The sequence below is a fragment of the Aulonocara sp. 'chitande type north' Nkhata Bay genome, linkage group LG13 (genome assembly GCF_057382095.1).
Source record: "Aulonocara sp. 'chitande type north' Nkhata Bay isolate Kocher_YH1m ecotype deep benthic linkage group LG13, A_spYH_male_GT1.1, whole genome shotgun sequence".
NCBI classification, from domain to species: Eukaryota; Metazoa; Chordata; class Actinopteri; order Cichliformes; family Cichlidae; genus Aulonocara; species Aulonocara sp. 'chitande type north' Nkhata Bay.
The window spans coordinates 29,577,631-29,605,187 of record NC_141356.1 but is presented as its reverse complement, the minus strand read 5'-3'; the positions used below and the strand labels follow the sequence as shown (position 1 = coordinate 29,605,187).

Here is a 27,557-nt window from a genome sequence, read left to right as displayed (position 1 = left end):
TCACGTGAAATGTAGTTTTCTAATGTCATTAGCTTGAGGAAACAGAGTATTTATTGTAAATGCAAGGTCAAGGACACATTAAACTGATGGATTATTAAGAGTTGATACAGGCACAGACATAACCGGGGTCTTGACGCTATATTTTCTTCATGTATTGAAGGAAAAATTCACATAAAAGAAATTTACTGTGGGAAACGTCCCGCGCAAAACTGTCCTCCCTTCATTCTGATTTGCGCATGTGAAATTCTAAATATACTCTCAGCTCCCCTGGAAGTTTGACTGAGACTGGCAGAGACGCTTTGGTAATACAAAGTTCAACACTTTCCTCCAACTCAGATGATTTTACATTAACAGCTACCAGTTTCACCACTTGTGTTTTTCTTGGCACTGGTCTTCAGATGTTGAAAATGTAAGAAGAAGAAAAAGCACAGAGCTGTTTTGCTATGGATCAAAGATTGCATTATGAAATACACTCACGGTTCCAGTGCTTGTTCACCAGTCACATGGTAACAGCTCAGTGCAATTTGCCATGCAGGTCAAGATGACCGAACATCACAATAAGCAAGAAAGGTGATTTCAGTGACTTTTAATGTGGCACGGTTGGTTGTTGGTGACAGATTTGCTGGTCTGAGTATTTCAGAAACAGCTCATCTACTAGGATTTTCCTGCCCAGCCATCTCTAGGGTTTATAGTTGATAGAAAGGCAACAGCAACTCTAACAACCCCTTGTTGCAAACAAGGTATGAGGTAAAGTATCTCTGAATGCACAACACATCAAACCTTGAAGCAGATGGGCTACAACCCAGTGTGTGAATGGGTGGATGACTGGATATGTAAAGCGCTTTGGGATCCTTAGGGACTAGTAAAGCGCTATATAAATACAGGCCATTTACAACAGCAGCAGAAGACCACACCCCAACCACTCCTGTCAGCTAAGAGCAGGAAACTGAGGCTCTAATTCACATGGGCTCACCAAATCTAGACAACAAAAGTTGGGAAAATATTGCCTGGTTTAATGAGTCTCAATATCTGCTGCGACATTCAGATGGTAGGCCCAGAATTAGTCCTAAACAACATAAGGTGGGGGATATTTTCTAAGCACACAGCCTACCTGAGTATTGTCGTTCCCCATTTCTATCCTTATAATGAAAGCGCATCAATCTTCTTATGGCTACTTCAAACACGTCACAAAGCCTAAATTATGTCTGTTTCCTTTGAACATGACAAAGAGTTCACTGTAGTCAGATCTCAATCCAATAGCGCACATTTGGGTGTGGTAGGAGGGGAGAGTCATGTCATGGTTATAGAGCCAAAATGTCTGAGGAAAGTTTCCATCACCTTGTTGAATCTAGGCCACAAAGAATTGAGGTATTTCTGAAGACTAAGTGGGTCTGACCCAGTAATAGTTACTGGTGAGTGGATAACACATAATAAGTTAAAATTTCACGGCGAGAGACAGACGGAACACATTCTTTAAAAAAAGAGAGTTCATTTATTAATATTGTTTGTACATGGCAAACACTGTGAGAGCAGCAGAGAACCAGAAGTTGTGTGTCAGTGTCTGTGTTCGGCCGTGAGAATGTTTTATGTTCAGCAGCAGGGAGGAAGAGCAGGCCCTGTTTCTCCTTTTCTTTGTAACGCCTTAGTCACATGAACAGCTCTTCACTGGCGGCCAGTAGACTTGAACATTGCTCCAACTTGAAATTTTCTCCTCAGCAAAGGCAAAGAAAAATAGAATAACAAAAAAAAAAAAACATCCTTCCCAGTGCCCACGCTTGCCAAATAGCAAGCAATACGATTTGTTGATTACATTTGGATGGTTCATTTCATAAAGGTAAAGCAGCCTCTCCTTCCATTTTGAGGCCTACCACACCTTTTCAGTCTCAGAGGGACAGACAAGCAGTAACTCCACTGTCCCCATGGGTAAACAGTTTAAAAGTGCTATAGGTTTTGCCCCACCCCCAACCACCTGTCCATTCCCCTTTGATAAAAAAAATGAAAGGAAAAAAACAAGTATTCTTCAATGCCTTTTCAGAGATCTCTTCACCAGTGAGACCAAACAAATGTGGCAATAGGTATTTAACTTTACAATATTGTTTATACAGGAATTAAAACTAATTCTTTTTTCTGTTTTTACAGTATATACAGTCCCACCCGTCCTCTCTCAGTCCATAGATAAAGACACAACAAATCAATACTATATAGATCCAGTTGTCCTCTGAAATGATACTGTATTACTTCCTCAGTTTAAATCCATGTGCCTTCAGCAGTAACCTCCTGCTTCTCCGTGTCCACAGTTCTCTTTTCTTATTTGAACATGTACAGTAGTGCTTTAACTTGTAAACTTTAAAGCCACACAGGAGGTTTCGTTTATTCTTCATCCGTGCAGACCTGAAACAGATGCGAGGTCGGGGATATAATGTGAATTCCATGGAAATATTCAATTACAACTTAGAAATGTTTAACCTTCCCAGCATCTCACCTTAACAAATGGGTGGTCAAGCAGCATGCTAGCTGTCCAGCGTCGTTTGGGTTCACTCTCCAGACAGTGACCGAGGAAGTCCTTCCCTTCTGTGCTCAGCTTCTCGGGGATGGGAGGTTTGTGGCCCATGCCCACTTTGTACATGATCTGAAAGTTGTGCTCGTACTCATGCCAGGGCCTCTGCAGATAGAAACGTACGAATACGAGTTGCTTTTTTTACTTGTGGTTTTGAATTTTGTTAAGTGAGTTTCCTGAAGTGGTTTACAAAAAAAAAAAAAAAAAGGTTAAATCATGCTTAACAAGCAATATGTTTTGCAGTTTGGGGACAAACATGTCATTAGCAACAGTAACCATGCTCCCTTCACTCTGGAAGTGGTTTTTGCACAAGTGGTCACAGCTCAGACTGAAACAGCACCCTATAGCTAAACACTAGAGCTGCCAAAGGGGGTCATTTTGACCCCCTTACGCAGTTTAAAAATTGTGTAACTTTTCCTAAAATAGGATTATTCATCAAATACTGAATTTTAGACTTTAGACTTAAAAAAATAAGAAATTATGACCTTTACCTCAAACCATGGATGCCGTAGAAAATAATGTAAAACCACTACTGCGGCATGCAGGTTTACAGACTGTTTACAGACATGATGTGCTGCCATAACATGAGCTACAGCTACATGTGATTGATAAATAAATATGAAGAGGACTGTAGTTAGATAAAAGATGAATAATTGCTGCCAGGCTGAGGATGGGATTTTGAGCCAGAGCAGAGCAGGTCAAAGCGGAGGAGTGTGTGACTCAACATGTGGAGAACCGGGCGAGTTGCTGGCTTTTCTGAACAGCGGGGGAACCGTAGCTGAGTCCACAGTGTGGAGAACAAATCTGAGCAAATAAAGAGTAAAATCCACAGAGCAGGGGAAAGGTGGAGCAGTGTGGAGGCTGCATGAGGTTGCATGTTTGGTGGCAGATGTGGTAAGATAAGATAAGTCTTTATTGTCATTGCACAGTCATACATAGTACAGTAGTACAATGAAATTGGAAAAACTGTCCTACGTCGGCACTACATATAACACAACACGACACGATATGACACATCACAACGTAACAAACAACACAACACAGTATATTAACTTAGTATAAAAAAGAAGAATAAGTGTATGTGTATTGCACACTGTTATTATTGCACATTAATTATTATTGCACCTTGTTATAAATATAAATATTATTGTTATCGTTTTAAACATTGTTACCTCCCCCTAAAAAGTCCAGGGAGGTATCCAGTCAGGTCAGCTATTTACATTGATCAGGGCTATTGCCCTGTTGTAAAAGCTGTCCTTGAGTCTATTTGTTCGGGACCTCAGCAGCCTGAACCTCCTGCCAGACGGCAGCAGCTTAAACACCCGGTGTCCTGGGTGTGTGCAGTCCCGTAGGATGCTGCGTGCCCTCTTGAGACAGCGAGTGCTGTACAGGTCCTTCAGGGAGGGAAGAGGATGTCCAATGATTTTTTGGGCCATGTTGATGACCCTCTGGAGTGCCTTTCTGTGTGCTGTGGTGCAGCTGGAGAACCACACACCGATGCAATATGTCAGCACACTTTCAATGGAGCAGCGGTAGAAGACGGTCAGCAGCTCCTTCTTCAGGTCCATTTTTCTGAGGATTCTCAGAAAGTGGAGACGCTGTTGGGCCTTCTTTAAGACCGCAGAGGTGTTAGAGCTCCATTGGAGGTCTGTGTCTATGTGCACACCCAGAAACTTGAAACTGGAGACCCTTTCCACGCACTCCCCGTTGATGCTGACAGGCTGCAGCTCGGACTTCCTCCTTCTGAAGTCAACTACCAGTTCTTTTGTTTTGGTGGTATTGAGGTCCAGGTTGTTGTCTGCACACCAATCTGACAGCCTCTGAACTTCAGCTCTGTATGCAGTCTCATCTCCCCCTGAGATGAGCCCCACCACAGTGGTATCATCTGCAAACTTGATGACTGTGTTGTCTGGGTGGGAACTAACACAGTCATGTGTGTACAGAGTGTACAGTAGGGGACTCAGTACACAGCCTTGTGGAGAGCCGGTGTTGAGGCTGAGGGCTGAGGAAAGATGAGGCCCCACTCTAACTCTCTGTACACGGTCTGAGAGGAAGTCTCTGATCCAGCGGCAGGTGGTGGAAGGAAGTCCAATTTCCAGCAGTTTATCTATTAGTCTGTCCGGGAGTATCGTATTGAAAGCAGAGCTAAAGTCAACAAAGAGCAGCCTGGCGTAACGGCCCTGCACTTCCAGGTGAGAGATGGTGGTGTGGAGCGTTGTAGCAATGGCATCTTCAGTTGATCTGTTAGCTCTGTATGCAAACTGGAGCGGGTCGAGTGTGGGTGGCAGGCAGGACATGATGTGACGTCGGACCAGTTTCTCAAAGCACTTCATTATAACAGGTGTTAGAGCAACTGGTCGGGGATGGTGGATGTGGACAAGATGATAAACTCTGATTTTTGTTTTTTTTTACTTTTCATTTTTTCCACTGTAATAATGTATTTGTTTAGATGTGTTAGCTGTTGTGTTATATGTTATATGCTTTGTTTATTAGTTTATTCTAAGGTGTATTTTAACGTTGCAATCAATGATCTAAAACATTGATAAAACTAATAAAACCTCTAAAAATTGAAACGTAAAACACTCATTTTGTAAAATCGAAGCTAAAATTAGAAAAGTTAAAATTAGAAAACAACATGACCCCTGCGGGCAAGCTCAACATTAAATTTAATTTCCTTTCTATTGAAGTAGCTTACTAAAACTTGGAAAAATACCAGAGTGAAGCTTTGAATGTGCGAAAAGGAAAACCCTCTCTTTAGCTTGTTACCTTTCCAGTCACCATCTCAATAAGGACGCAGCCCAAACTCCAAATGTCTGCTGCCCGCCCGTGACCTTCTCCCTTCGCTCTGGTGATAACTTCAGGTGCCATGTATGCTGAAAGAATATCAACACATCTGATATTAATAGCAATAGTATGATATAATGCATAATAACAATGCAATAATGATTTTACAGAAATATTAATGCAGCACATGAAAATGTGAAAATTATGCAAAACTGTAAAAATCACACATTTCTACAGGAGACTGCGAAAAAACAAGAACTTTCTGTTATTTGATTGTTTATCTATTACTTTTTTACTTTGGTGTTGTATTGATGGTCATGGGGGAGGTCTTTATCAGAAGCAAAAGCTACAAAATGAATGAAAACAGTGCTCTTTCACATTTTTCAAAGCCGTCCAGTGAGCCAGACTGAAATCTGTGGTGGGCCGATTATCATATTTTGACACTGCAGGTTTATTTAATGTGTTACCTGCTGTTCCCAGAGTGCTGTTCACCTCTCCTGGCATTGTGTGAGTGTTGTTTCTCAACTTTACTGAGCAGCCAAAGTCACCCAGCTTAATCAGACCTGATGATGTCAGAAAGATGTTGGCTCCTGATGGGGACGAAAACAAACAGGAGGATGAGGAAACGGTTGCTGATCAAATAAAGTAACAGTGAGATAGAATAAGTGCATGGCGCTGACCCTTAATATCCCGGTGGACAATGCCGTGTTCATGCAGGACGTTGATGGCTATAGTGATCTGTTTGCTGTAAAGCCTGATGACGTGCTCCTGCAGCCCCAGCCGGGATACCTCCTCCAGAGTGCCCTCGTCACAGTACTCCATGAAGATGTACATCTCCTCCTACAGGTGAGCACACAAGTATTAATACCACACCACTTCCACGTGCCACAGGTGGCTTCCTGAATTGATGCTTCTTACCCGGTGAAGCTCGACTCCGAAGTAGCGCACAAGATTCGGGTGTTTAATGCCTTCGAATATTTTCAGCTCGTCTGCAGTCTCCTTGATTGTTTTGTGATCGTTTGGTTGGAATCGGATCTTAGTGGAGGCAAAAAAAAAAAAGAGAATGAGAAATGTCTGTTAACATCAACAGTCACTATGATCTGTTAATACTATTGAATTCCAACTAGATGAAGCGCATACCTCCTTCATAGCCATCAGCTCGCCGGTGTCAACATTGATACAGGTATACACCTTCCCATACTGGCCCTCACCTGTGATCAAGCACAAAGGCATCACATTTGTGTTTGCAAGAGTGTTAAACTGCATCATAATCAAAAACAGTCACACCAAAGTCGTACCTATCTTATTGCCCCTCTGCCACTTGAAGGTCACTTTCCTGAGCCCAACTTGCATGACGTTGTCGTACGACTTGGGTGTGTGGCACACCTGGCCGATGATGTTGCGTTGCTTCATCACGGCGTAGCGTTTCTCTTCGAATTTGCGAATGGAGAGACGGACGGCCTCCATGGGGCTTTGCCGCGCTGCTGTGTCTGAGAAAGGAGACAGGATTAATATTTAAACTCTGGAAACATTTCTGCTGTGATTTAGTTAATAGTAGTTCTGTGACTTGTAGCACCAGATTTTGGTACCTATCCCTAAATAATCTCACCCTTGGACTGGCTGATGAAGGTGCGGAGCTCCCAGCTTCTGCGTGAAGAACTGTTAGGGTCTCCCTTAGGATACGAAGGTTCTAAAGTAAGAAAGGAAAAGAAAAGAAGATTCAGACAAGGAAGGCTAATATGCAAAGCAGATCAAACACCATAGATCGCTGAAAGCTCCCACCTTCTCTGTCCTCTGTAGGGCTGGAGTGGCGGCTCAGAGACCTGAAATTCAACTCTGCTGCAACTGATGACAGCCGGTCATTCTCATGGAAACTGGATCCTCTGCAAAGACAAAGAAGAAACTGATGCAATGCTGTGATTCAATCAAAAACTACTTATTCAGATGGAGTGTTTCGGTCTGGCGCAAGTTAGTGCAATCTCATCTACCAAGAAGGAACTTTACTTTATAAGCTTTTTAACAGTACACTCTAGATACATTTTGCACTGAATGTTTTCTTTATCTTTAAATAAACGGAGGAAAATGTAACATTTTTTTCTAAAGGCATCTTAATTAAAGCTTTTTTCCCCAGACTTGTGTTCATAATGAAACTTAATACTGTAAATTACATGATTTAACAGATTACTACAAATTCAGAAGGAAAGAATCTGAATTCAGGAGATGTTGAAGATATAGATTAATTAGAGAGGGCCTTATGAAAGCCATTAACAGCTCAGCATTCATCAGTGGCATTCACACTTGAAGATAAGACCTTTAGTATGCATGCTCGGATTTCTGTACTAATGCACCAGGAATTCTAAAAGCAGTCAGTCACCAGCATCAAAGCAAGACAGATGTGGATAACACTAAAAAGCAGAATTCATAGCCAACTCCTTCAGTGAAGTAGTGTTCGTTTTCACACCATGCACAACAATCACAGCCTCTTCCCTTAATCAGTAGACCTGTGGAAGTCTTCTTTTTTTGGAGTTGTTGACATTTTTGCAGGACTACATTTTAGGAGGCTACATTTTAAATCTGTGTTTTTTTATAGCCATGCAAATCACTGTGTATCAAGCCTCGAGACTAGAATAATTGTAATCTTACAGGCATGCTATGAATTAATTACACATACATTTAAGGTAAAATGGAAATGCCTTGTTATTTCATTTGATCTAAAGTCAAATAGCTTAAAAACGTAAGCAATTAAACTAAATCAAACAGACTGATCATCTGCATCTGTGATGCCCTGATGTGGAGCCTGTGTGTGACTTTCATTGTACAACAGTCAATCGAATATTTCCCAAAATTTCCCAAATATTGTTGGTTTATATGCAATCAGAAGCTTAGAAGTGTTTCATTCTTTACGTTTTTTTAATTTACCGTTAAGGATATACACTGGCAGGACATCCCAGATTTGATAATTAGGTAAAATACTTTTTGGCTTTAAACTCTTCAGTACAGAACAAAATGTCCTGGATCTTGCAGTTAATAAATAACATGAAGCATTTCTTCCTCCATTTACAGAAGCCTTACAAAAACATTTCTGACAGCTTTTGGGTTTTTTCCCCCTTTTTTTGACCGAGCTGAACTCTGACAACAGTTTCTTCTTTGGGAGGGGGGCAAAGCTACCTGACGTCATTGGGGGTGCTGCCGGGTGCTTTGGTGTGGCTCTGTTCCCCCGGTCCCTGAGGGACAGGGCGAGGGCCGTTTGGGAACAGCTGGTTCCGGAGATCACAGGGGAGACTTCGAGAGCTGTGTGGTGAAAAAACAAACTGAGGAGCGCTGCCTTGGGAGGTAAGGTGGCTTGCATGGGATGTGTGAAGTTATATGTAGGTGTGTGACTGGGTGGCTGGTTCACGGACAGATATGCACACTCACTCTCACACACACAGAGCACACCACACACACACGCACAAACAAAGAAGCTCAAATGTTTCACAAGCTTAACTAGCCAGAAAAAACATTAGAAGGTAAAAAAGCAAAGCCATGCAGGACAGAGTTTAAACATTAAAAGAAAAAGTGTTGAAAAACTTAAAACTGCAGTCACCCACCTGAACCCTTCAGCGTTAGGGATGATCAGAGGGGGGTTTGGTGGATCACTATGGCAACGACCCACCAACTTTACAGGACGAGGACTATTTCTGGGACCTGAAAAGAAAAACAACAAATGCTAAATTTATTCAATTGTCCAAACCCTCCCCCCAAAAAACAGATCATCACTGGGTTTAAATCATGGGAATGAGAAATTAGTTAGCAGTAACAAGATATCTAAGTCATGTTTTTATGACTCCAGTACGAAAAAAGTTGGAACACTGTATTAAATTGCAATGATTTACTAATCTCATAAAGCCATATTTTATCCTCAATAAAACACAGAAAGAGGTTCACCAATCTGCAAAAGACTGTCTACAAATTATAGAGCAAAAATCTAAGTTAATGTATTGGAAGTAATTTAACTGATGATGTAATTTAATGTAAACTTTGAATATCTCATTATCTGCAGTTCATAATATCATCAAAGGATTCGAAGGACACAAAGAGCAAAGCTGAAAATCAACTGGATACCGGTAAACTTTGGGCCCTGAGGCCCAAAAACAGACATGATCCTGTCTGGCTGTGAACACAGTTTACTGTAGGAGTCACAAAAGCAGGTTAAAGCTCTAACATGCAAACATGAAGACGTGAACATCGACGTGTGATCTGGAGATGCTGTCGTCTTCTTTGGGCCAGAAATCTTTTTAAATGAATTGAAGCAACCGCATACTGGAGCTATTACAACAGCGTAGCTTTCTAAAAGAAGAATCTAGGTGCTGAACTGGCCTCCCTGCTGCCCGGACCTTTCTCCAGCATAAAGCATTTGGCACAGCATGAAACAAAAAATATGACAAATAAGACCCAGGAGCAGCTAGAATCCAGACAGGACAATATCAGACAAGAATGGGACAACACGTCTCTCCCAAAAGTACAGAAACCGGTCTCCTGAGTTCAGACATTTATGGAGCATTTGTACAGGAAGAGGGGATGTTATGCCTGTCCCCACTTTTTTGATTCATGTTGCTGTCATCAAAGTCAGTTAATCAATTTCATCAAATTAGCTTTTTTTCTACGCTTGATTGTAAATAAAATCTGGGTTTATGAGAGGTTTTCTTTACATTTTACACAACATCCCAACTTTAATTGATGGTCTATAATCATATACCACTGTGCTGAACTACCGTAATTGTCGGGCTATAAGCCGCTACTTTTTGCACAAGCTTTGAACCCTGCGGCTTTTAGTCAGGTGTGGCTTTTCTATGGATTGTCCGTGATTTTTGTCATATCGTAAGACGATTTGTTTTGTGTGTTCCGCTGTTGTACGGCACTACGTTGCCTGGCGGAAGGATCGGGGTTCAAGAGTGGTATGTTAGTCACATGTCCGTCCGCCAGGCAACGTAGTGCCGTACGAAGTAGCGCGAAAAACAAACTTCAAAGTAGCGCTACGCATTCAGCGGGAGGCATGGATGACGAGCGGCGATAAACTTGCGAAAAGCAAGTTATGCCCAACTCCACCGGTGGATTCTGACAGCGTGGAAAAGTGCGAAAACATCCACGATCACCAACGGATTTTGAAGGGCTGGACTGCTGCATGATGGAGAGGAGGACACCGCCACGGCCCTTCTGAGGGTGTTCGACTCTGACACTGACAATGAGGATTTCTTTGGTTTTGAAAGTGATAACGAAGGAGAGAAGCGGAGAGTGGATGACGAAGCCATCCTGAGCCTGTTTGTATCCGACACTGGAGAAGAGGACTTTGGTGGTTTTAGAGCGCAGGAAGAAGAGAAAGATGGTGAATGACTGACTTTTCTTCTTGTTAAAGCCGTGTCGCTGCACCTGAGCCTAAAAGGTAGTCTGAATCTATTTTTCTGGTGTGCTGTAGGTTACTGTTATGTACTACATGTGCAAATATGTACCCATAACTTGTTTTTCAAAATATTAATAAAAGGGGTGTGTCTCCAAACAGCCGTCTCTTTCCTGACAATTCCCTTTGTGCATATTCTCTTACATATGATAAGTCAACATTGAAACACCTGCGGCTTTTAGTCAGGTGCGGCTAATGTATGTACAAAACAGGATTTTCCCCTGATTTTAGCTTGTGCGGCTAATATTCAGGTGCGCTTTGTAGTCCGGGAAATACGGTACTTTACTCCATCAAAGACATAGATGTAGCAACATTTTGCTTTATTCTGGTACTAGTTTGCCAACTTCATATCTAATTTTCCAATAACATAACACCTTTTCCATAAAAACATTATTTGGTGGTAGAATTATTTTTCCATAAACACTTAACGTGCATTATGTAACAAGTAATGTCATAACAGGACTCCTCAGATTTTCATATTTTTACTCATTTACTTTAACCTCCTAGGACCTGGCGCCCACATATGTGGACATCACATTTTGGGTTATTTAGACCAAAATACTCAATTTTGCTCTACAAGGGCCTGATATCCACTTACGAGGACATTATGCAGCTACTGTTCTATCAAAATTTTAAATGAATATCCTCATATGTGGCTCTTATTTTTCCTAAAAACAAAAATTAGGTAAAAGAAAAAAAGAAATCTGGTAATTCTTTGTTTTTACATTCATCGGGTCCCAATATGCTCAAATATCAAAGAGAAATTAAAAATGCATGTAGTGGAAGAGTTCAGGACTTAGGAGGTTAAAGAAGTTAAAGTCAACTTCAAGACACACACACACTTTTTTAATATTCTATGTGAACTGAACTGTAATGTCATTGCTGCTGTGTCTGCTTTGTGTAGCAGTGTCCTCTCCATGGCATCCAGATTGTAAACTTGCAGCGTATAACCTGAAATCAATCCTGATATGGAAGATGCTATTGTGGAAAAGCTTCTTACCAAAGTACAGGCCAGTAACAGGGCTATGGGGTTTTCCAATCACATGTCCAATACATTCATTCATCAAGGCTTGTAAGTTCTGAAGAAACACAACATAAATTTTCAGTTAGTATAAAAATATTGTATTCCAAGCATGCCTATTGTTTATGTCGTAGGAAACTATACTTACCAGGAAGTCATCCTCTGGTAATTCTGATATAAAGGCAGGCTCAATAGCTTGAAGAAAGTCAAAACCCTGAGTCGCCCACCTGTGGAAGCGAAACATTGTTAATCCGTGCATGCAAAAACAAACCACAACAGAATGTTTAGTTAATGATTTATGGGGGGGTGGTTTAGTTTTTTTAAGCATTTAAGACAGGAAGCACTAATATGACAACTGACTCATACCCAGAGTTAACCGGGACTGTTTTTGTTTGAGTATTTGTCACACTATTATTAGACACTATCCAAAATGTCATGCTTCTGTCAAATTCTTCACTGCATTAAGAGTGCAAGGTTGCCATAGTAACGAGTCATGGCTCAAAGGAAAAGCTCTTGACAAAGAGCTCATCTTTAATGAACATTGTGAGTTTTCCACAGTGAATAAATATGGCAGCAGCAGAATAAAAATCTTATAGCTTAATACTCAACCAGTAGGCCTGGCTTTAGCTACAAAAAGCATCCCTGAGTAGCATATTGCAAACCAGAAGACTACCAAGCAGAGCAGATACTCAGGAAGGAGCACAGTGAACAATAAGTGTTCAGCTGATAGGAACATCTTACCTGGGTTTGGTGCCCCTGCCACTCTCACATTTGGTCAGGACATAGGTCATCCATTTGCGGGCAAAAGCTATGTAACGGTCCCCGATCCTCTGTCTGAACTCTCCTGACATCAGACGCACCACCTCCTTGTGATACTGGAAGCAAAAAAAGAGACTGATAAGATGCTAAACAACTGTGCAAAAGTCCTGAGTCATTCCTTCATTTCTTTGTATTTTGCTTCTAGGGAGCCAGACTACATTACAGTTACATTACAGTGGTTCTCCTGGCTTTTTGAAGGTCTTTCAAAGTTTTTCTTTGGGCCCTGGCTCATTTTTTCATCCATTTTCAGTCCAGTCTTTATGCCTGACCGTTTTCAGAGGAAATTTGTTTTGTTATATTTATAAAATAAGTCATAAAAAACTGAAAGATTATCAAAGTACAGTCAAGTTGATTGAGAATGGAACAAAGGCAGCCAACATCCAAAGAATGCCCTTCAAAAAGCCTGAAAAACTATTCCTATGCCTTACATTAGGGGTGGGCGATATAAACGATATACGATAGAAACGATATAAATTTGGCCAACGTTAGGGATTTTGACTATACCGCTCTATCGCGATAGCGCATGTTGATGATGTCATCAAGCTGCACCTGTTTTGGTCGAAAGCATTGCAGCGGCTACAACCATTATCATCTGCAAATTATGCCGGGCGACAGTCATAGCAAAGAGATGAAGCACTTTTGAAATATGGGGAAAGCCAAGAACTGTGCTTCCTCCACTTCCATAACATTGATTCAATAATGTTGAATTCTCTCGCAGCTGTTCTGTTCCCATGTTGTTGCAGTATATTAATAACTAACCTTGTATTGTGGATGAAAAATCTCAGTTGTTCTCCTGACTGAAGTTTGGCCCGTGTATAGCATCCTGCTATGCGATTGCATTTGTCCCTGACTACCAGAATCCCTCACGTTAACTTTTATCGAGTGGAAGAAAAGTTGGCGTTCATCCTCCAGCTTCACTGTGCTAATGTTGTGCTAACATAGCTGTGTCGCTAGCAATCATGTAGCACAACATTATATACCAGGTAGTCCAACTTCAGTAACCCCTCAAACGCCACTGCTGTTTAGTTTTCTGTCTTCATTTATGTCAGAAGTGGTAGCAGAGCTGTACGTTTTAATTCGTTTCAAAAATCTCAGTCAGAACATGGTATGAAATGTTTAGGTGTAAACTAGCGAGCTAACTTCCTGTTAACTTCTAACTCCGTTAAATTTAATAACTTCTGTTTTCATGGATGCCTGGATGTTAAACTTAATACCAGCCCTACCTTACATGCTGGATTTCCATGTATGTTTCAATAAATCACTGCTTCTGCTCAAAGCCTTTGCACAGTACTGTATGTAGCTGTACTTCTCAGTTTGAGTGCATTTATGTACTTAAAATAGCAAGCGTGCAGCAACAGGAATTGAGACACAGCATCTGCCCACACTTTTCCAGTCTTTTACCTCGAAGGCAAAGTTGTAGCCTTGTGTCATCGCCTCCCTGTAGTAATGATTCAGAGTGGCTGACTCGGACTCGTCGATCTCGGCCTTAAACTCTGTGGTAAACATGTTATCTACGCAGTCAATGGCATGCCTTATCTTAATGCATAGCTGCAGTGCCTCATTCTGTGAAAGGAGAGAGAAACACGAGAAAAGAAAGAGACATGTTTAAAACCTTTTTCATAAAAATGATTATTAATGCATGTATTTATTATCAAGTGCAGCCACGTGAGATTTTTATTTTGAAAGTAACAGATAAAGTTGCTGAAAGTTTAGTGGCTTCCATTTAGGAAGCACTTCTAAAATATGACCTGAAAATGATTCTGTTTCTTCTTTTTATCTAATGTTAATAGGGCAGAAATTCAGGGTAGCTGATAGCAGTTGCTATAAAAACTGATTTGAAAGTAGGACACCGACATGCACCTGTCTGCACAACAACACAGAATAAACCATGGGTTAGATGTCAAGCATGTGGTTATATAAGCACCTTGAGCTCTTCCAGAGCGCCTGCGATGAGGGGCTGACTCGATGTTTGCTCTCGGTTAGGAGTAAGCACATCCTCCATGGACTGCTGAAAAACCTTTCTCTGAACCACCAGGTGAGCTGACTGCATCACTATCAACAGCATGTTCTCTACCTGAAAGCATATCGAACCATTGTGAGACACATAAACGTCAGGTACAAACAGGCAGACGCACACACTTGCACACAGACTGAATTTAGAAATGCCACAAACCTTCATGGCCCTTAAAGTGTCAACAGTTTCCATCTGTGGGACCAGCTTGAGAAGCTGTCCATCCCACTGAGCCCAGTCAGAATCAGTGGTGGAATCCCCAGCTTTGTGTTTGCTCATGAGCAGGTAGGCCTCGTCCTCAGCGATTTCATCTGGCTCTTTAGAACAGTCTTTGCCAGCTGCAGCATTAAGAAGCTGCAGGATGACGGGTCGCTGATTCATCAAGCCACAGGGGACAAAAACCTGAAGCTCTTCCAAGCCCGGAATCTGAACCTGGGGGGGGGGGGGGGTTAAACAGTTACATAAATAACCCCAGGGCAGAAGGAAGATCAGAAACTGGCAAAATAAAATATAATAAAAGCAAAACAAAATAAACACCTTGACATAGTTTCTTTTCTTCAGTGCCTCGAGGAGACAAGTAACACCGTTAGTGATAGTGAAATCTGCAGCAACCTCCAAGTCCTGCAGAGAAGGGTGCACACAAACTACGTGTCAAAACACAATCCCGGTGCTTCGGCAAACAGAGAAAACAGGGTGACAGACAAACTGCAAAGCCAGTACTGTTGCATCTTCTTTTTTTCTTTTTAAGTCAAGGAAGTGAATAGTCTTTCCTATGTCAGTTTCTCACCTTACGAAGCATTTTGGCAAAGCCCAGGGCCTTAGATGCTCGCTCCCTGGCCTCGTGGAACAGCTCTTTAAGAGACCGACTAGTCTCAACAACGGACCGCCTGCAAAAATTAAAAGCTTCAGAGTTTAAAATCAAAATGCAGTGGGACAAAAACATCAATAAAAACTTGATGAAATCTTGAAATCATCCTCACCTGATCTCATCTGAGGCGGTGCTGTCATCCGCACTTTCCCAGAATTCATTATCACTCTTTTTCAGACCAGCATCAAGGAACTCTCCAGTGGATTTGAGCAGCATCCCAGCAATGTCACTGCAGAGAGCGGAACACTGCTCAGTTTTATATAAATGATTAATAAACTTCTGCAAGCAGGCGCCGTGACTAAAACAAGAATGCGGTCACTCGGTTTTAAAAATGGCACATTTCTGACCGACTGCGGGTTCACTCACCAAAAAAGCTTCCCAGACTGGGCCTCTCCTCCACGGATGTAAGGAGTGATGACCTTGGTGAAGTGCCACTCCTCTTCCAACAGGTTCTTCAAGCTATGAGAGGCCTGAGGCAGCTGCTGCAACATCTGGATCCAGCTGTGCATGTAGTCAAAGTAAACCTGCACAAAAAGCAGTACACGGTGAATAATCACCAACTACAGTTTGAAAATAGAGGCGGGAGAATGGCTGGGAAACTTACCACCAACATCTTGTGAAGATCTTCTTCAAATTCATCAATATTGGCGTTTATTTGCAAGCCCTGAGCGTCAGTCACCACACCATGCAGCATGAACTGATAATACTGCTTCATCAGAAGACCTCCTTTAAGGACCTCTTTACACTCGCGCACCAACTGCAGAGCACAAGCAAACGCATGTAAGAACACTTGTGTACAACAAATGTTAAGGCTAATTGTTCACCAAAAGTTTAAACTGCATGTTTGCAGGCATCACAGGACTGTTGAGAAGTTATAAACTAAAACTGAGGAGAAAAAAGCAAGGACTTGGACAGCTGCTTGCCTGTTTGATACTGAGCAGCGAGGGCTCTCCAGCGGGCCTCTGTTCAAGTCGCAGTTTAAGGCATTCATGAATGACGTTGAGGAGGACTCTACACAGTACGAGGAACGCTGGCCGGAAGGATGGAAGATCCATGTCCAGCAGATCTGCCCAGGACACCTGGTCCGCTCCGAGCTCAGGGTCAGCAGGACCGCTGAACTGACCGTGTCGTGACAGCTCAGGCAGGTAATCGCTGTACAGCATTGGGTCTGGAAAGTCTGCAAACTACAAGTGGAAGAGGAGTGTGAACTTAATTAAGAAAGTCTCGGAGGAAGGGGACTTCTTGTAAGCTTCTACCTGTAAGAACTTCTCGAAATGAGGTTTCCTCAAGTGACTAATTAAATTATATTAACATACAAACAATATAACAAGTTGCTACACTGCTTCTGTGGACAAAAATGCTATTCAGCTGTTTAGAACTAATTTACTGTATCATTGCTTTAACTGGGGAAAAAAAACACACACACACTGAATTCTACTTTTGTCTGCTCTGTTATTCACAATGGGTTGCAACAGCAGGCAGCTCTGCATGTTTGATTTTTTTCTCACTGATGGAAACCCTAAAAGGAATTGTTTCTCCGCGTGGGGTCAAATCAGGGATCTTTTGCTAGTGCAAAGCTCTATACTACGTACCCATTTGTCTTGATGCATGCTTAATCATCCTCGCAAGGAAATCCCAGAAAGTTGATTCTGTTTATCTGAATGTTACATTTTTAGTGGGAGAAACTTCACTGTTTCTCAGCTGAATGACAAAATATTTCACCCACTGAACAGAATCAACTTTCTGGGTATAGATCCGCTTAGAAAAACCACACATACTTAATAACAAATACATTTTTGCATGAATTATGAGGCCACTCAGTTGTCATGTTGCAATTCAGCTCTAGAGTGCAATGAATTAAACTTTGATTCCTTGAAATTAATTCTTGTAAATAATTGATTAAAAACAAAATTTTCATTTCCTAGTGTTTCCTTTTTTTCTACAAAGAATGTTGTTACTGAAAAATGCATTTGATTATCTTGTTTCACTGTTTACAATAAATTACGATTGAACAGATGTTTGGGAAACAGTCTGTTACAATCCACAGCATGCAAACAATGCGTAATATATACCATTATATTAATTGGCAGAACCTCAAAGTATTTTACTTTAAATAAATTAAACAAAGGAAATAATTAGCCTTTCATCAGCATCTGAAAAAAAGTTGGCAAGCAGATGTGCAGCTAACCACATCTCACAGACTACATTCCTTAAGGGCAGCGCAAACATAACCCCCCTACTTAAAACTCTATACATATGCTAACGACGTGCCAGGTAATGCAGATAAGACAAGTCAGCCCAATTGTTTATGACTTGGCGTGAGTAGGGGGTTTTACCTGGGCCGACTTGTGAACCCCTTTTGAGTATTTGGTGCTTACAAGCCATTACTGTTCTCAATGACAACTTAAACTACCAATCCAATTTTAGAAATCAATGTATCAGTATCTATCAGTAGAATGATACTGATAAATCTTTTATATCTTTTTAATCTTTTCTTCTTTTATATTAAAGATTCAAATGACCAAAACAGTCACAGCAGCTTAATTAACCAATTATATTTAACATACAATGACGATCACACTTCAAATAATTCTGTTGCAGAGCTTGTGGTAAAATTAATTTGGCTTTAATTTGTTTAATCATTTCTATAACTTGGTTCTATTTTTATTTTGTTTATAAATATTTTGTAAACAAGAAAAAGCTCGATCTGTAAAAAAACAAAAAAAACAAAACAAAACATCATATGGCTGTTAATTGATTTATAGAAAAGTAACTAAGTCATTAACCAGCAGGGCCTGGATATATGACACACCCAGATGTAGCTTTACTAATGTGACTCCTTTTTATTACCAGATTTCTTAGAATAACAGCCTCACCTCTAGTGCAAGAGTGTGGCGGAGCAGTGCTGCTCTGGACCTCTGAAGAGAGCGATCCATCAGTTTGTGCAGTCTGAGGATCAGTTTACGTAGTCCCATCTGTTTTAGAGCTTTATCCACAAATGGTCTGTAGATGGATGTTGGGCAGAACACCCCTCCTCCCACGGATGCTTCTGCATTTCCTGAAGTAGCATTTGGAAGAAATTCATCTTCGGACAACAAACGGGCAAATTTAGGAGTCAGGGTGGGAGACAACTCTCCCTCTGTGACAGGACTCGCTTCTCCATTGTCCTCGATGTCACTTTCTGTGGTAAAAGTGGTTATCGAGTCGTTCTCGTCGTCGTCGTCATTCTCTTCATCTTCGTTTCCGCGAGAACAGCGAGGTGAAGGGATCTCAAAGACGGGCCACCCGATACGGGATAAGTCATGGATGCCCAACACTGTGGCCATAACGCGCAGCTTCTGGTTTAGGTCCTGGGTGATATTGAGCCACAGACAGAGCGCCTGCACCCTGCCTTGAAAGTCTCGTGCTGCATACTTTTCGTAGTCCCTTTGTAAGGCCTGCAAAGAGGGGTACAAAGCTTCCACAGACTCCAGCAGTTCCATAACTCGCTTGACCTGCTCAAATGCCAGCCGCTGACGTTGAAGATGCTCCCTGCAATCAGCGCCAGAGCCAAGAGGCTCTGCTGCATTCATTGTTGATGAGGGGCAGGCCCTAAAGCCCCAGGGATCTACTCCACAGTGGTTGCTCTCTGCTACAGTAAGCTCCCTCTTCTCTTCACAAACTAGATCAGGGACTCTCTGATAGTCCCCCTGAATTGCTTGAGACTCTGAACACTGAGCCCCTATCAGGCTGTCATAGTTGACTTTAAAGTGCAGAACCTCGTTAATGATGTCAGGGATAGCTTGGCGGGCAGTGAAAAGGAAAAGGTCTTGGTCACCGGTGGAACGCCGTGCGTGCCATGCCTGCAGCTCCAGCCAAATAACCTCATTATTGTGACCCAAGTAAGGCATGTTCTCCAGGCCTCTCTGCTCCTTCTCTTTCCTCTTGGAGGACATAGATGTGAGCTTGAGCAGCAGCCGCAGAGTTTCAAAGAATTTGAGGCGATCAGCAGGACAATCTGTCCTTGAGGTCTGCCGGTGGGTGCGGGACATATGGGGCATAGACACAGGAAGACTGCGACTGCAGCCCAAACTCAAGTAATGTTTTCTGGTTTCCATGAGGGGCTTTGAGAGGGGATCCAGCATAAATGAGCCTTCAAATGTCTTCTTGTGGTCTCTCTCTGTGGAGCGCTGTGCAGACCTCAGCTTCTTGCCCTGTTTGTAGCTGTGCTCCTTAGATGTCTCCACTGCCTTGGGACTGTCCTTCAGGGCAGATGAGCTGGCGTCAGCTGGGAAAAGAAACAGACTTCCAGTCAGAACACTGTGTGTAAAACCTGCATGTAATGTGGGGTTTCTAAGTACACATTTATCTGTAAAATCGATTTACTAACTTACATTTGTTTGGAGACCCCCCAGCGCTCCTCCCCTGACTGTTCCTCAGGTGTTTGCTAGACATGTGTTTCACCTGACGGGCGTTATATGGAGGTGATGTCCCATACAGAGCTTCCTCTTCCTCACTGGGAGAGTCACAGGATTCAGCCACTTCTTGGCTCCGTAGGGATGCATCTTCCACTGGCTTGGCCTGCCTGTCAGGCATGAATGACAACAGAAAAGACAACCCATTGGTCTGAGCAAGATCTGCATATTTAAATTAGACTGGCCTATATGCATAAGAACTGTTACCTGGAACAGAAACTAGATTTGGAGACACAACGACTTGGCATTATGAAACCATTTCATTCATATCACAAGCACGACCTAAGAAATGTGTGCACAAGGTCAAATAGTGCTCGTCTGTTTGCACCAATAACAGACTGTGCAGCAAATCCTGAATGCCACAGGAGACAGGCTGCTAAACTGCAGCTAGACTGAACGTCTGCTGCTACGCACAGCAGTGTGACGACTTGTCTGCCCTGGAGGGGGGAATCTCTCTGGCTGCAATAGTCTGTGCATGACCACAGGCATCCAGGTGCAGGATATCAAACTGTTTGTGTGTGTCTTGGTAAACATAGCTTGACCAAAAAGGGAGTTATAGTAACCCATCATTAAATCTGTCTAAGTCATACTGCACAGTTGCATGCAAATATGGTTCTTATGCAAAACAGCATAACACCCCCAGGAGATTCCAGTAAATCTTGAGGAAACAATAAATATTGGATACCACAGGCGCTTACCAGAATTCTGAAAGGCTGTAGCAGCTAATTCTGCAGAAAGGAAAGATTACAAACACTCGAAACACTTCCTTGTGGGAAAAAAGGGGAAAAGGGGAGGGGTAGTAATGTGGAAGAGCACCACGCCTTTCCAGATTACAATGTCAAAGCTCTGTGCCCTAAGGCCTTTCTGAGAGGTTTTTTTTAATAGGATTAGAGAGAAAGGTTACAAGGGCTGACCCAGCCAAAATAAAACAATGGGGAAGAAGGGGAGGCAAATGAAAACGGGTGACATCTATTATATTTATGCAAGTCACCATGTGTGCCTCTGCTGATCATCTGACTCAAAGGCATTCCCCTACACGTGCCTGTTAGCCTGTGTGCTGGCAGCTTCAAACCGGGGGATGGGTGTGTCGCTGTCACCTGGGGAGTGTGAGTGGACGGGGCTGCAGTTCTTTCACCCATCTGCCCCCCCCCGGCAGAATGCCTATGTGACTCTCCACACATACACATGCAGAGAGAGAGAGTGTGTGGGAGCAGCTGTGGAGCTACATGCAGGCAGACACAGGTCAGAACACCTGCTGAAAATGCTGCATGTGCAAGATTAGCTGCAATCACGAATACCTGTTCTCACAAAACAACCGTCATTCTCAGGGTCACTGCAAAGTGAACAGCAAGTTTCTGTTCATGGAAAATGTCTTGAATTATTTAAGCACTTAGAAGCTCCCATCTTGTGAAACAGCCTATAAACTCAGATGTTAACTTGTTGGACCTACCGACTTGAATGCTTTAGATATGTTCTCGTAACTTCACTGGAAATAAGCCCTTTTGTTTTAAAATATTTGACATTTTTTGTCAATACCTCTAACAACCAACAAATTTCCCACGTGTGGGACTAATAAAGGTTATCTTATCTTATCTTAATCTCCGTGACAGCACAACCAGTTTACCCAGAACAGTCACAGAACAAATCGCAGATCAACCCTTAAATGAAAGCACACTGACTTCATTATGAATGTACTCTATGAGTGTACTGTGAGGGAACTTGTTCTGCAAGAGACGGACAAAACGCCGTGCAGTACTTTCCAGTGTGCATGCACAGTAGGCAACTGTGTTCCTTACAATAAAGGCATTAATCACAACAACAGACAAATGAGTTTGGTTTTTGTTATGCGATAATTGAGACAGGTATCAGGAAGCTGCAAGAAGAAAGCAGATTTACAAAAACTGCTGAACGCTGAAATACACACCGTACTCCTGCATTAGTACGAGAACGCATTTAAAAACCTGTTATGCTTCAAAAACTCCTACGGCATGTGCGTGCGTGCGTGTGTCACAAGTGATCACATTGTGTGCGCATTTGTAAACATTCGAAAGCCTGGATGTGTGTGTGTGTCCATGTGAGAAAAAGGACAGAAATAGTACATACATGTGAGCGAGGGAATGAGACCAAGTTTTAAAAACGTACTCCTCTACGCAGAACATTGTGATTCAATCATTCAGGAATGAGAGCGGAACCAATGACGCCACTGGGGCCGGTTGTTTGTTAGGTTGCCATGACACGCTTCGAGCACAGGCTGTGCCGTTGCAGGAAGGGATACGCAAATTTGTCTTGTGAATTTCTTAACCTACTTACAGGCTGCACAAAGTTACCAGCATGTGTGTCCTGCAGTTAACCATAGCAGCACTGTGGTCTTCAAGCTGTCCCTGCCTGGCTGCTGATAGTGAATAATCACTGCAGATGGTGTCTGGCTGCTCTCAATGGCTCATCTGATGGCTCATTGGGGCTCCCATAAAGGCCAGTGGAATGCTAAAGCCCCAGGCAGAACACTAAGTGAATAATAAACGGCACAAAAATCGAGAGTCTTTTCTGTATAGCGACTGAAGCAGAGATACCAAGGGCTGCCAGAGTCGCGGGGGGGCTGACCTTTGACACAAACCATCCACACTATTGTACCAGCAAGGGGCTCTCTATTGTATAACGCTGACACGTGGCCCGTGAGGCCCACGGCTGAATACCACACAGCTGGTTAGTGAGCACACTTGCTCACAATGCCCAAACTAAAGGGGACTTTTGTTTTTGTTTTTTTTCCACAGAGAGGAAAAGGAGGAGAAGGTGGTCGGGTTTTTGTAAGAGCACACTTTGCTGTAATTAGGTCATGCTGCCATAACTGATGCCTAACTGGTAGGCTAAATACAGTTTTGAATTACCCCCCCCCCCCCCCCCCCCCCACTGTAAAAAGCATGCATCTGCGGGGTACTAATTTCAAACCATCGTTCACTGCTGAGCGCGTAAGATTAAAAAGCAATTGGTGGGCTCCGTGGAAATGCAGCACACGTGTGTGCAACATTAAGCATTCCTGACGTGCTGTTAACGCCTGATAAACTGGCAGAGCTGAAGCAGCAATCAGTTTTTGCATCGTAAGCTGACAGAATTCAGAAACAATGAACAAGATGTACTTCACCACACCCTTTGCTGGAACAGCGTGACCTCCCAACTTCTCCTGCATGCACTAACTATGCAAAGCACACTGTTAATGCACAGCTAAGAAGTTTGATTTTGTCACTAAACGCACTCTGATTCATAGCTCCAGAAAAAAAAGTGAACTTATTTCTAAAACACTGCTTTGATTAATATCTGGACTTGTACTTTGCTCACCACAGGGAACAGTCTTGGTCTAAGAAAAGACTGCACCAGCGGCAGCTAAAGCAGACGCTGTTTGCACACTGTCGGCTGGAGCGCGAGTTAAATGCTAAATGGTGTAATGACATGTTTTTCACCTTATGACGCATGCATTATAAATGCGGTGAAAGCAGCAGTCTGCTCCACCTTTGAAACGTAATCTGAAACTGCAGAGAGAAATAAGCAACACCTCTTTTAGTTTCAAACTTGCACCCTGTTCTGCAGCTGTGCACATTATAAAGCATGTATTCAAAATAGACAAACATGGTATTCAGCGGTGCTTAATCATTTTTATTACACGGTCGCTCTCCTGCATTAGCAACATCAGTTGCCACAGTTCAGCAGTTACAAAAGTGCTATTGTTTAAAAGGAAATGACAGATGAGAGTGGCAGCCTGTGAGAGTGTTAGTTTCTTTCTCTAAAGCAGGTGTGGGCAAAGACAGGATGCAGATAGGAAATGCTAGAGGATGATCCATCTGTATTCTACAGCCTGTGCTCCTGGCAAAAGCGAAGCATTAATGAGTTCTGCCCAATGTGCGCCTACGGGGCTCCAGGCAGCTATCTACTGCACATAGCACACCACATCCTGAAATCTCTGGAATGCTTGTGAGCCACAGTGTCTTCAGACTGACTTTGAGAACGAGACATTATTGACAAAGGACCTCTGTACTTGCAAAGATAGGGATAGCCTTCAACTGCAGAGCGAGCACATAACTGATGTTTCTTAAAATAGCTGTTGGTGCGAAACAATCTTATATAAGCTCAAAGAGGTAGATAGCCGAGAAGACTAAAAGCAAACTTATTTGTTGTTGTCTTTTCAGTCTGCAGTTTAAATGTATATGCAGAGCCATGCATCATGGAGCACGCTAGACGCTGAACTAATGTCGCTTCTGTGCAAACCTTGCAGCCTGGAACATGTAAACTCTGCTGTTTACAAGTTTTGCTGGCAGTTCATAGTAGTCCCATTACTATAGAAACAGCAGGAAAGCAATCCCTGCAGGAGAGACAGATTTAGACTCACTTAAAACATTTGTTAACTAGTAAAACACCGCTGAGCGTTTGCGTGAGCTCCCATAGAGCAACGGTTACCTTTTCATCTGCTGGTGCACAAACTAAACGTAACATCAACATAACCAACATACTCTCAGCAATAATGTGGCCACTGGCTCATCAATTTTCTTCATGCAGTCATGTCGGACAGCAATATACTAACTCAGGGCCAATGTTGCACAATCACGCGAGCTGTTTGTGTATCCACTTCGACTGAGTGACCACAAAAGCGCAAGGTAATAACAAGTGGCTGCTACGCAATCATTACCGAAATAGCCACCAAAAAGGAAAAGACTGGCTATTTACTCAAAAAATGTGATTATGGCAGATGACAAGAGCTGATCCAACATGAAAAATGCTTCTCGCTCTGCCCCCCCCCCCCTCCCAAAAAACTGCATGAGAGAAGGAGGAGGAGGAGGAGGAGGAGGAGGAGAGGGGAAGACACAACAGCAGATTCCTGAGGGTCTGTCGCCAGCGGTCAGGGGCAAACACTGCGGCATTTCGATTACCAGATGCGCCCATATCGAAATCTCCTGAGACTCTGGTTAAAACGCGGTCTTCTGCGCGATTGCACAAAATATATCGCGCACTAACTTTGCACTTGAGTGCATACAGTACGCCCAAACATCCGCAGCGCGGCACGTTTGCGACATGTTATCAACCACACTCGTATTCCTGCAGTAATAGTGAGCCAACATGAAATGCACCAAGTCTGAAAGCGCAGATTCAACGTCCAGCACCGGCGCCGAATGTACCCACGGAGTTAACAATAACAGTGAAGCAACATGCTAGCTACAGTAGCGAAGTTTTTGCTTTTCTGTTACTGGAAGGGAAATGCACAGCTCGGCGAGACAAAATAATAAAAAAATATATATTCAAGTCCCCATTTAGAGCCCTGCAGTGCAAAACTAACGCAGTTTCAGCCTCCTCAGTTTCTGTCAACAAACTTGCGCCTGAACAATAAACTGACTAGCGGCGGCTAATGTGGATGTTAGCTAGCTGGGACTGTTGCACTGTTATAGCGGTTGGTAATTGTTAATAACGCTACCTCAGTATTTGGTGAGCATTTTTGGCTCTCTCACGGCCAACCGAGCACTGCTTGGGAATAAATTATATGCAGCAAGCTCCCCCGGAAAGTGTTTCTCCAAAAAGTTTACAACTAGTGTTCTGCAAATGCATTAACTGCACGGGTATCACTATTTGACAGGAAGTCGATTTCTGCTGGATGCGCAAGCGCTCCGACTGCAGTGTCATGGCTAGCTCACTATTCGGCAACTGCGAAATCCTGGCGATAAAGTGTCTGTTCAACGAAATCGCTTACCTGCTGGGCTTGTTCCGATCCGGCGGCTCCATAACAAAGCGGCGGCTCCTTATTTCAAGCTGTGCATGGGCTATACCATGTCTTAGCTATATCAAACACACTTTGCACCGCTAAATCTCTGCAAAGGAGGTGGATTTTGTCTCTTTACAGCACTTTTTATCCGCCGGTACAGTCGACTCTCGCTTGTGCGTATGCTGTCGCCATCTTTCCACCGTTCATTGAAGGAGGAGTGCCACAGCCTTGCAGCGCTACGGCAACTCGGAGGGATCATCTTCGGCCATCAGTGCAGGGTCGGAGTGCTCGTTTTTATCCTCAGAGAGCAATCGCAGTTGACGCACTTACAACAGTCATCACATTGTCACCACTTGACTGATATGATGAATTACACTCGAAACCACTTGTTATACAGAGCTGTGAAAAAAAGTGTTCATTGCGTGAAAAGACTGTGGTTGCGTTTGGTTATTTTTAATTAAAAGTTCACGAGTGGGTGTGTTTGCGACAGGATAGAGAAAAAAATAAATAAATGAATTATTATTAATAAATTTCATCTTCATTGTCATGGATCCTGTGTAAAATATGGTGAACATTCATATGTAATTTGTGGACTAATGCGAGAATTTACCTAAATAAAGACAATATAAAAATACATGGCTTCCTTTCTTTATCCTTTGTAGAATGTATAAAATGTAATGTACTAATGTATGAATCACAACACTGAGAATGACTGGATCAGTACCATAGGTTCTTTCTCTTTAAGCAGGAAAGTGAACTGCTGACATTACTGCTGAGATAAACAGCCCTCCCATTTTCCAGAGAAGACTGCAGTGATTACTTCTCTGTGTGTGTGTGTGTGTGTGTGTGTGTGTGTGTGTGTGTGTGTGTGTGTGTGTGTTCATGTGGAGACGCTTCACTTTTGCTCTGTAAAAACTTTTAATTTTTTAACATTGATATTTTTAAAAGTAGGAATAAGAATAAGCCCAAGTCAAATCAAGTGCCTTTTGAATTAAGGAATGACACAGGGAAACACGTTTTAAGGCAAGATAACAATCAGATTAGTCCTCATTAAAGAAGAAAATGGGCACAGTTTCATGAATGAAGTGTTAGTCTCCTTCTTCAGTGATTATTAACTTCATCTGTAACCAGATAAGGGGACTAGGCCATCTTCGTGGCTACCAAGGTCTCCATAATCATGTTGTGTAATGAAAACAAAAGTTGTTTTCCTTTGATTAATCACCTTCTTATCTGTGTTTTCTTGAGATAAGAAGATGAATCTCTTGCCTCATCAAGAGAACATGCATGGCTATAGATAATGTAATTAAGAAAAATCATTCCAACCAATCTCAAACCCAAACTCCGTCTGCATCAGTACTTGTCCATCTGTGAGAGTACAAGAGCATATGATAAAGTTATAAGGCTTATCCCGGATTGTTACCACAGCTTTATTAGCTGGAAGTTTAGTAGGAAATCACTTCAGTGTGAACTGCTGACACACAAAAACGTCTGCTGTCAGAATACATTAAAACACGAGTTAGAAACCTGGAGTTGTCAAAATTAGAATCCACTGAGCACATCGTTATGTTCTTATTCACATTGATAGAAAACTTCCTTGCTGACCAACTTAAATAAAATGTAGTGTTTATTTTTGCATAGGATTATTATGTAGATCTTAATCTATAGTCTTTGTATAAAAGTTTTCTTTATATGTAAAAAAAAAATAAATGAAAGTAAAGTCAGCTCAGTTCTACTTTTTTCTCTGGTCTTTGTACTGAGTGTTTAATATATCTAACTTTTTTATATTACTTAAAGTGATATCCTGCTTTTTTTTGCAACTTATTACTTTTGACTTGCATGAGAACATGAGATCATCTGTTCCTTGTG

General features: G+C 42.3%; 1 protein-coding gene across 3 annotated transcripts; it reads right to left on the bottom strand.

Moving 5' to 3' along the window:
• Positions 1–1,465: 1,465 nt before the first annotated feature.
• map3k4 (mitogen-activated protein kinase kinase kinase 4) lies at positions 1,466–25,976 on the bottom strand. 3 transcript variants are annotated; one of them, XM_086259782.1, is made up of 27 exons: positions 25,680–25,976; positions 19,871–20,061; positions 18,374–19,764; positions 16,421–16,681; positions 16,102–16,254; positions 15,864–16,021; positions 15,610–15,726; positions 15,417–15,516; positions 15,167–15,250; positions 14,792–15,061; positions 14,543–14,692; positions 14,020–14,181; positions 12,541–12,674; positions 11,948–12,026; positions 11,779–11,857; positions 8,932–9,028; positions 8,510–8,632; positions 7,124–7,224; positions 6,951–7,031; positions 6,640–6,831; positions 6,482–6,552; positions 6,260–6,376; positions 6,022–6,181; positions 5,809–5,931; positions 5,324–5,430; positions 2,483–2,662; positions 1,466–2,391 (listed from the first exon to the last, which is right to left on the bottom strand). In XM_086259782.1, the coding sequence occupies exons 1-27, from the start codon at positions 25,709–25,711 to the stop codon at positions 2,371–2,373; spliced, it is 4,734 nt and encodes a 1,577-aa protein (XP_086115908.1). In that variant the 5' UTR covers positions 25,712–25,976; the 3' UTR covers positions 1,466–2,370. The 3 variants fall into 3 exon arrangements, with proteins under 3 accessions (XP_086115908.1, XP_086115910.1, XP_086115909.1); XM_086259784.1 differs by lacking the exon at positions 25,680–25,976 and adding an exon at positions 25,407–25,574; XM_086259783.1 differs by lacking the exon at positions 8,510–8,632 and having other exon boundaries at positions 25,680–25,975.
• Between the last annotated feature and the right edge of the window lie 1,581 nt (positions 25,977–27,557).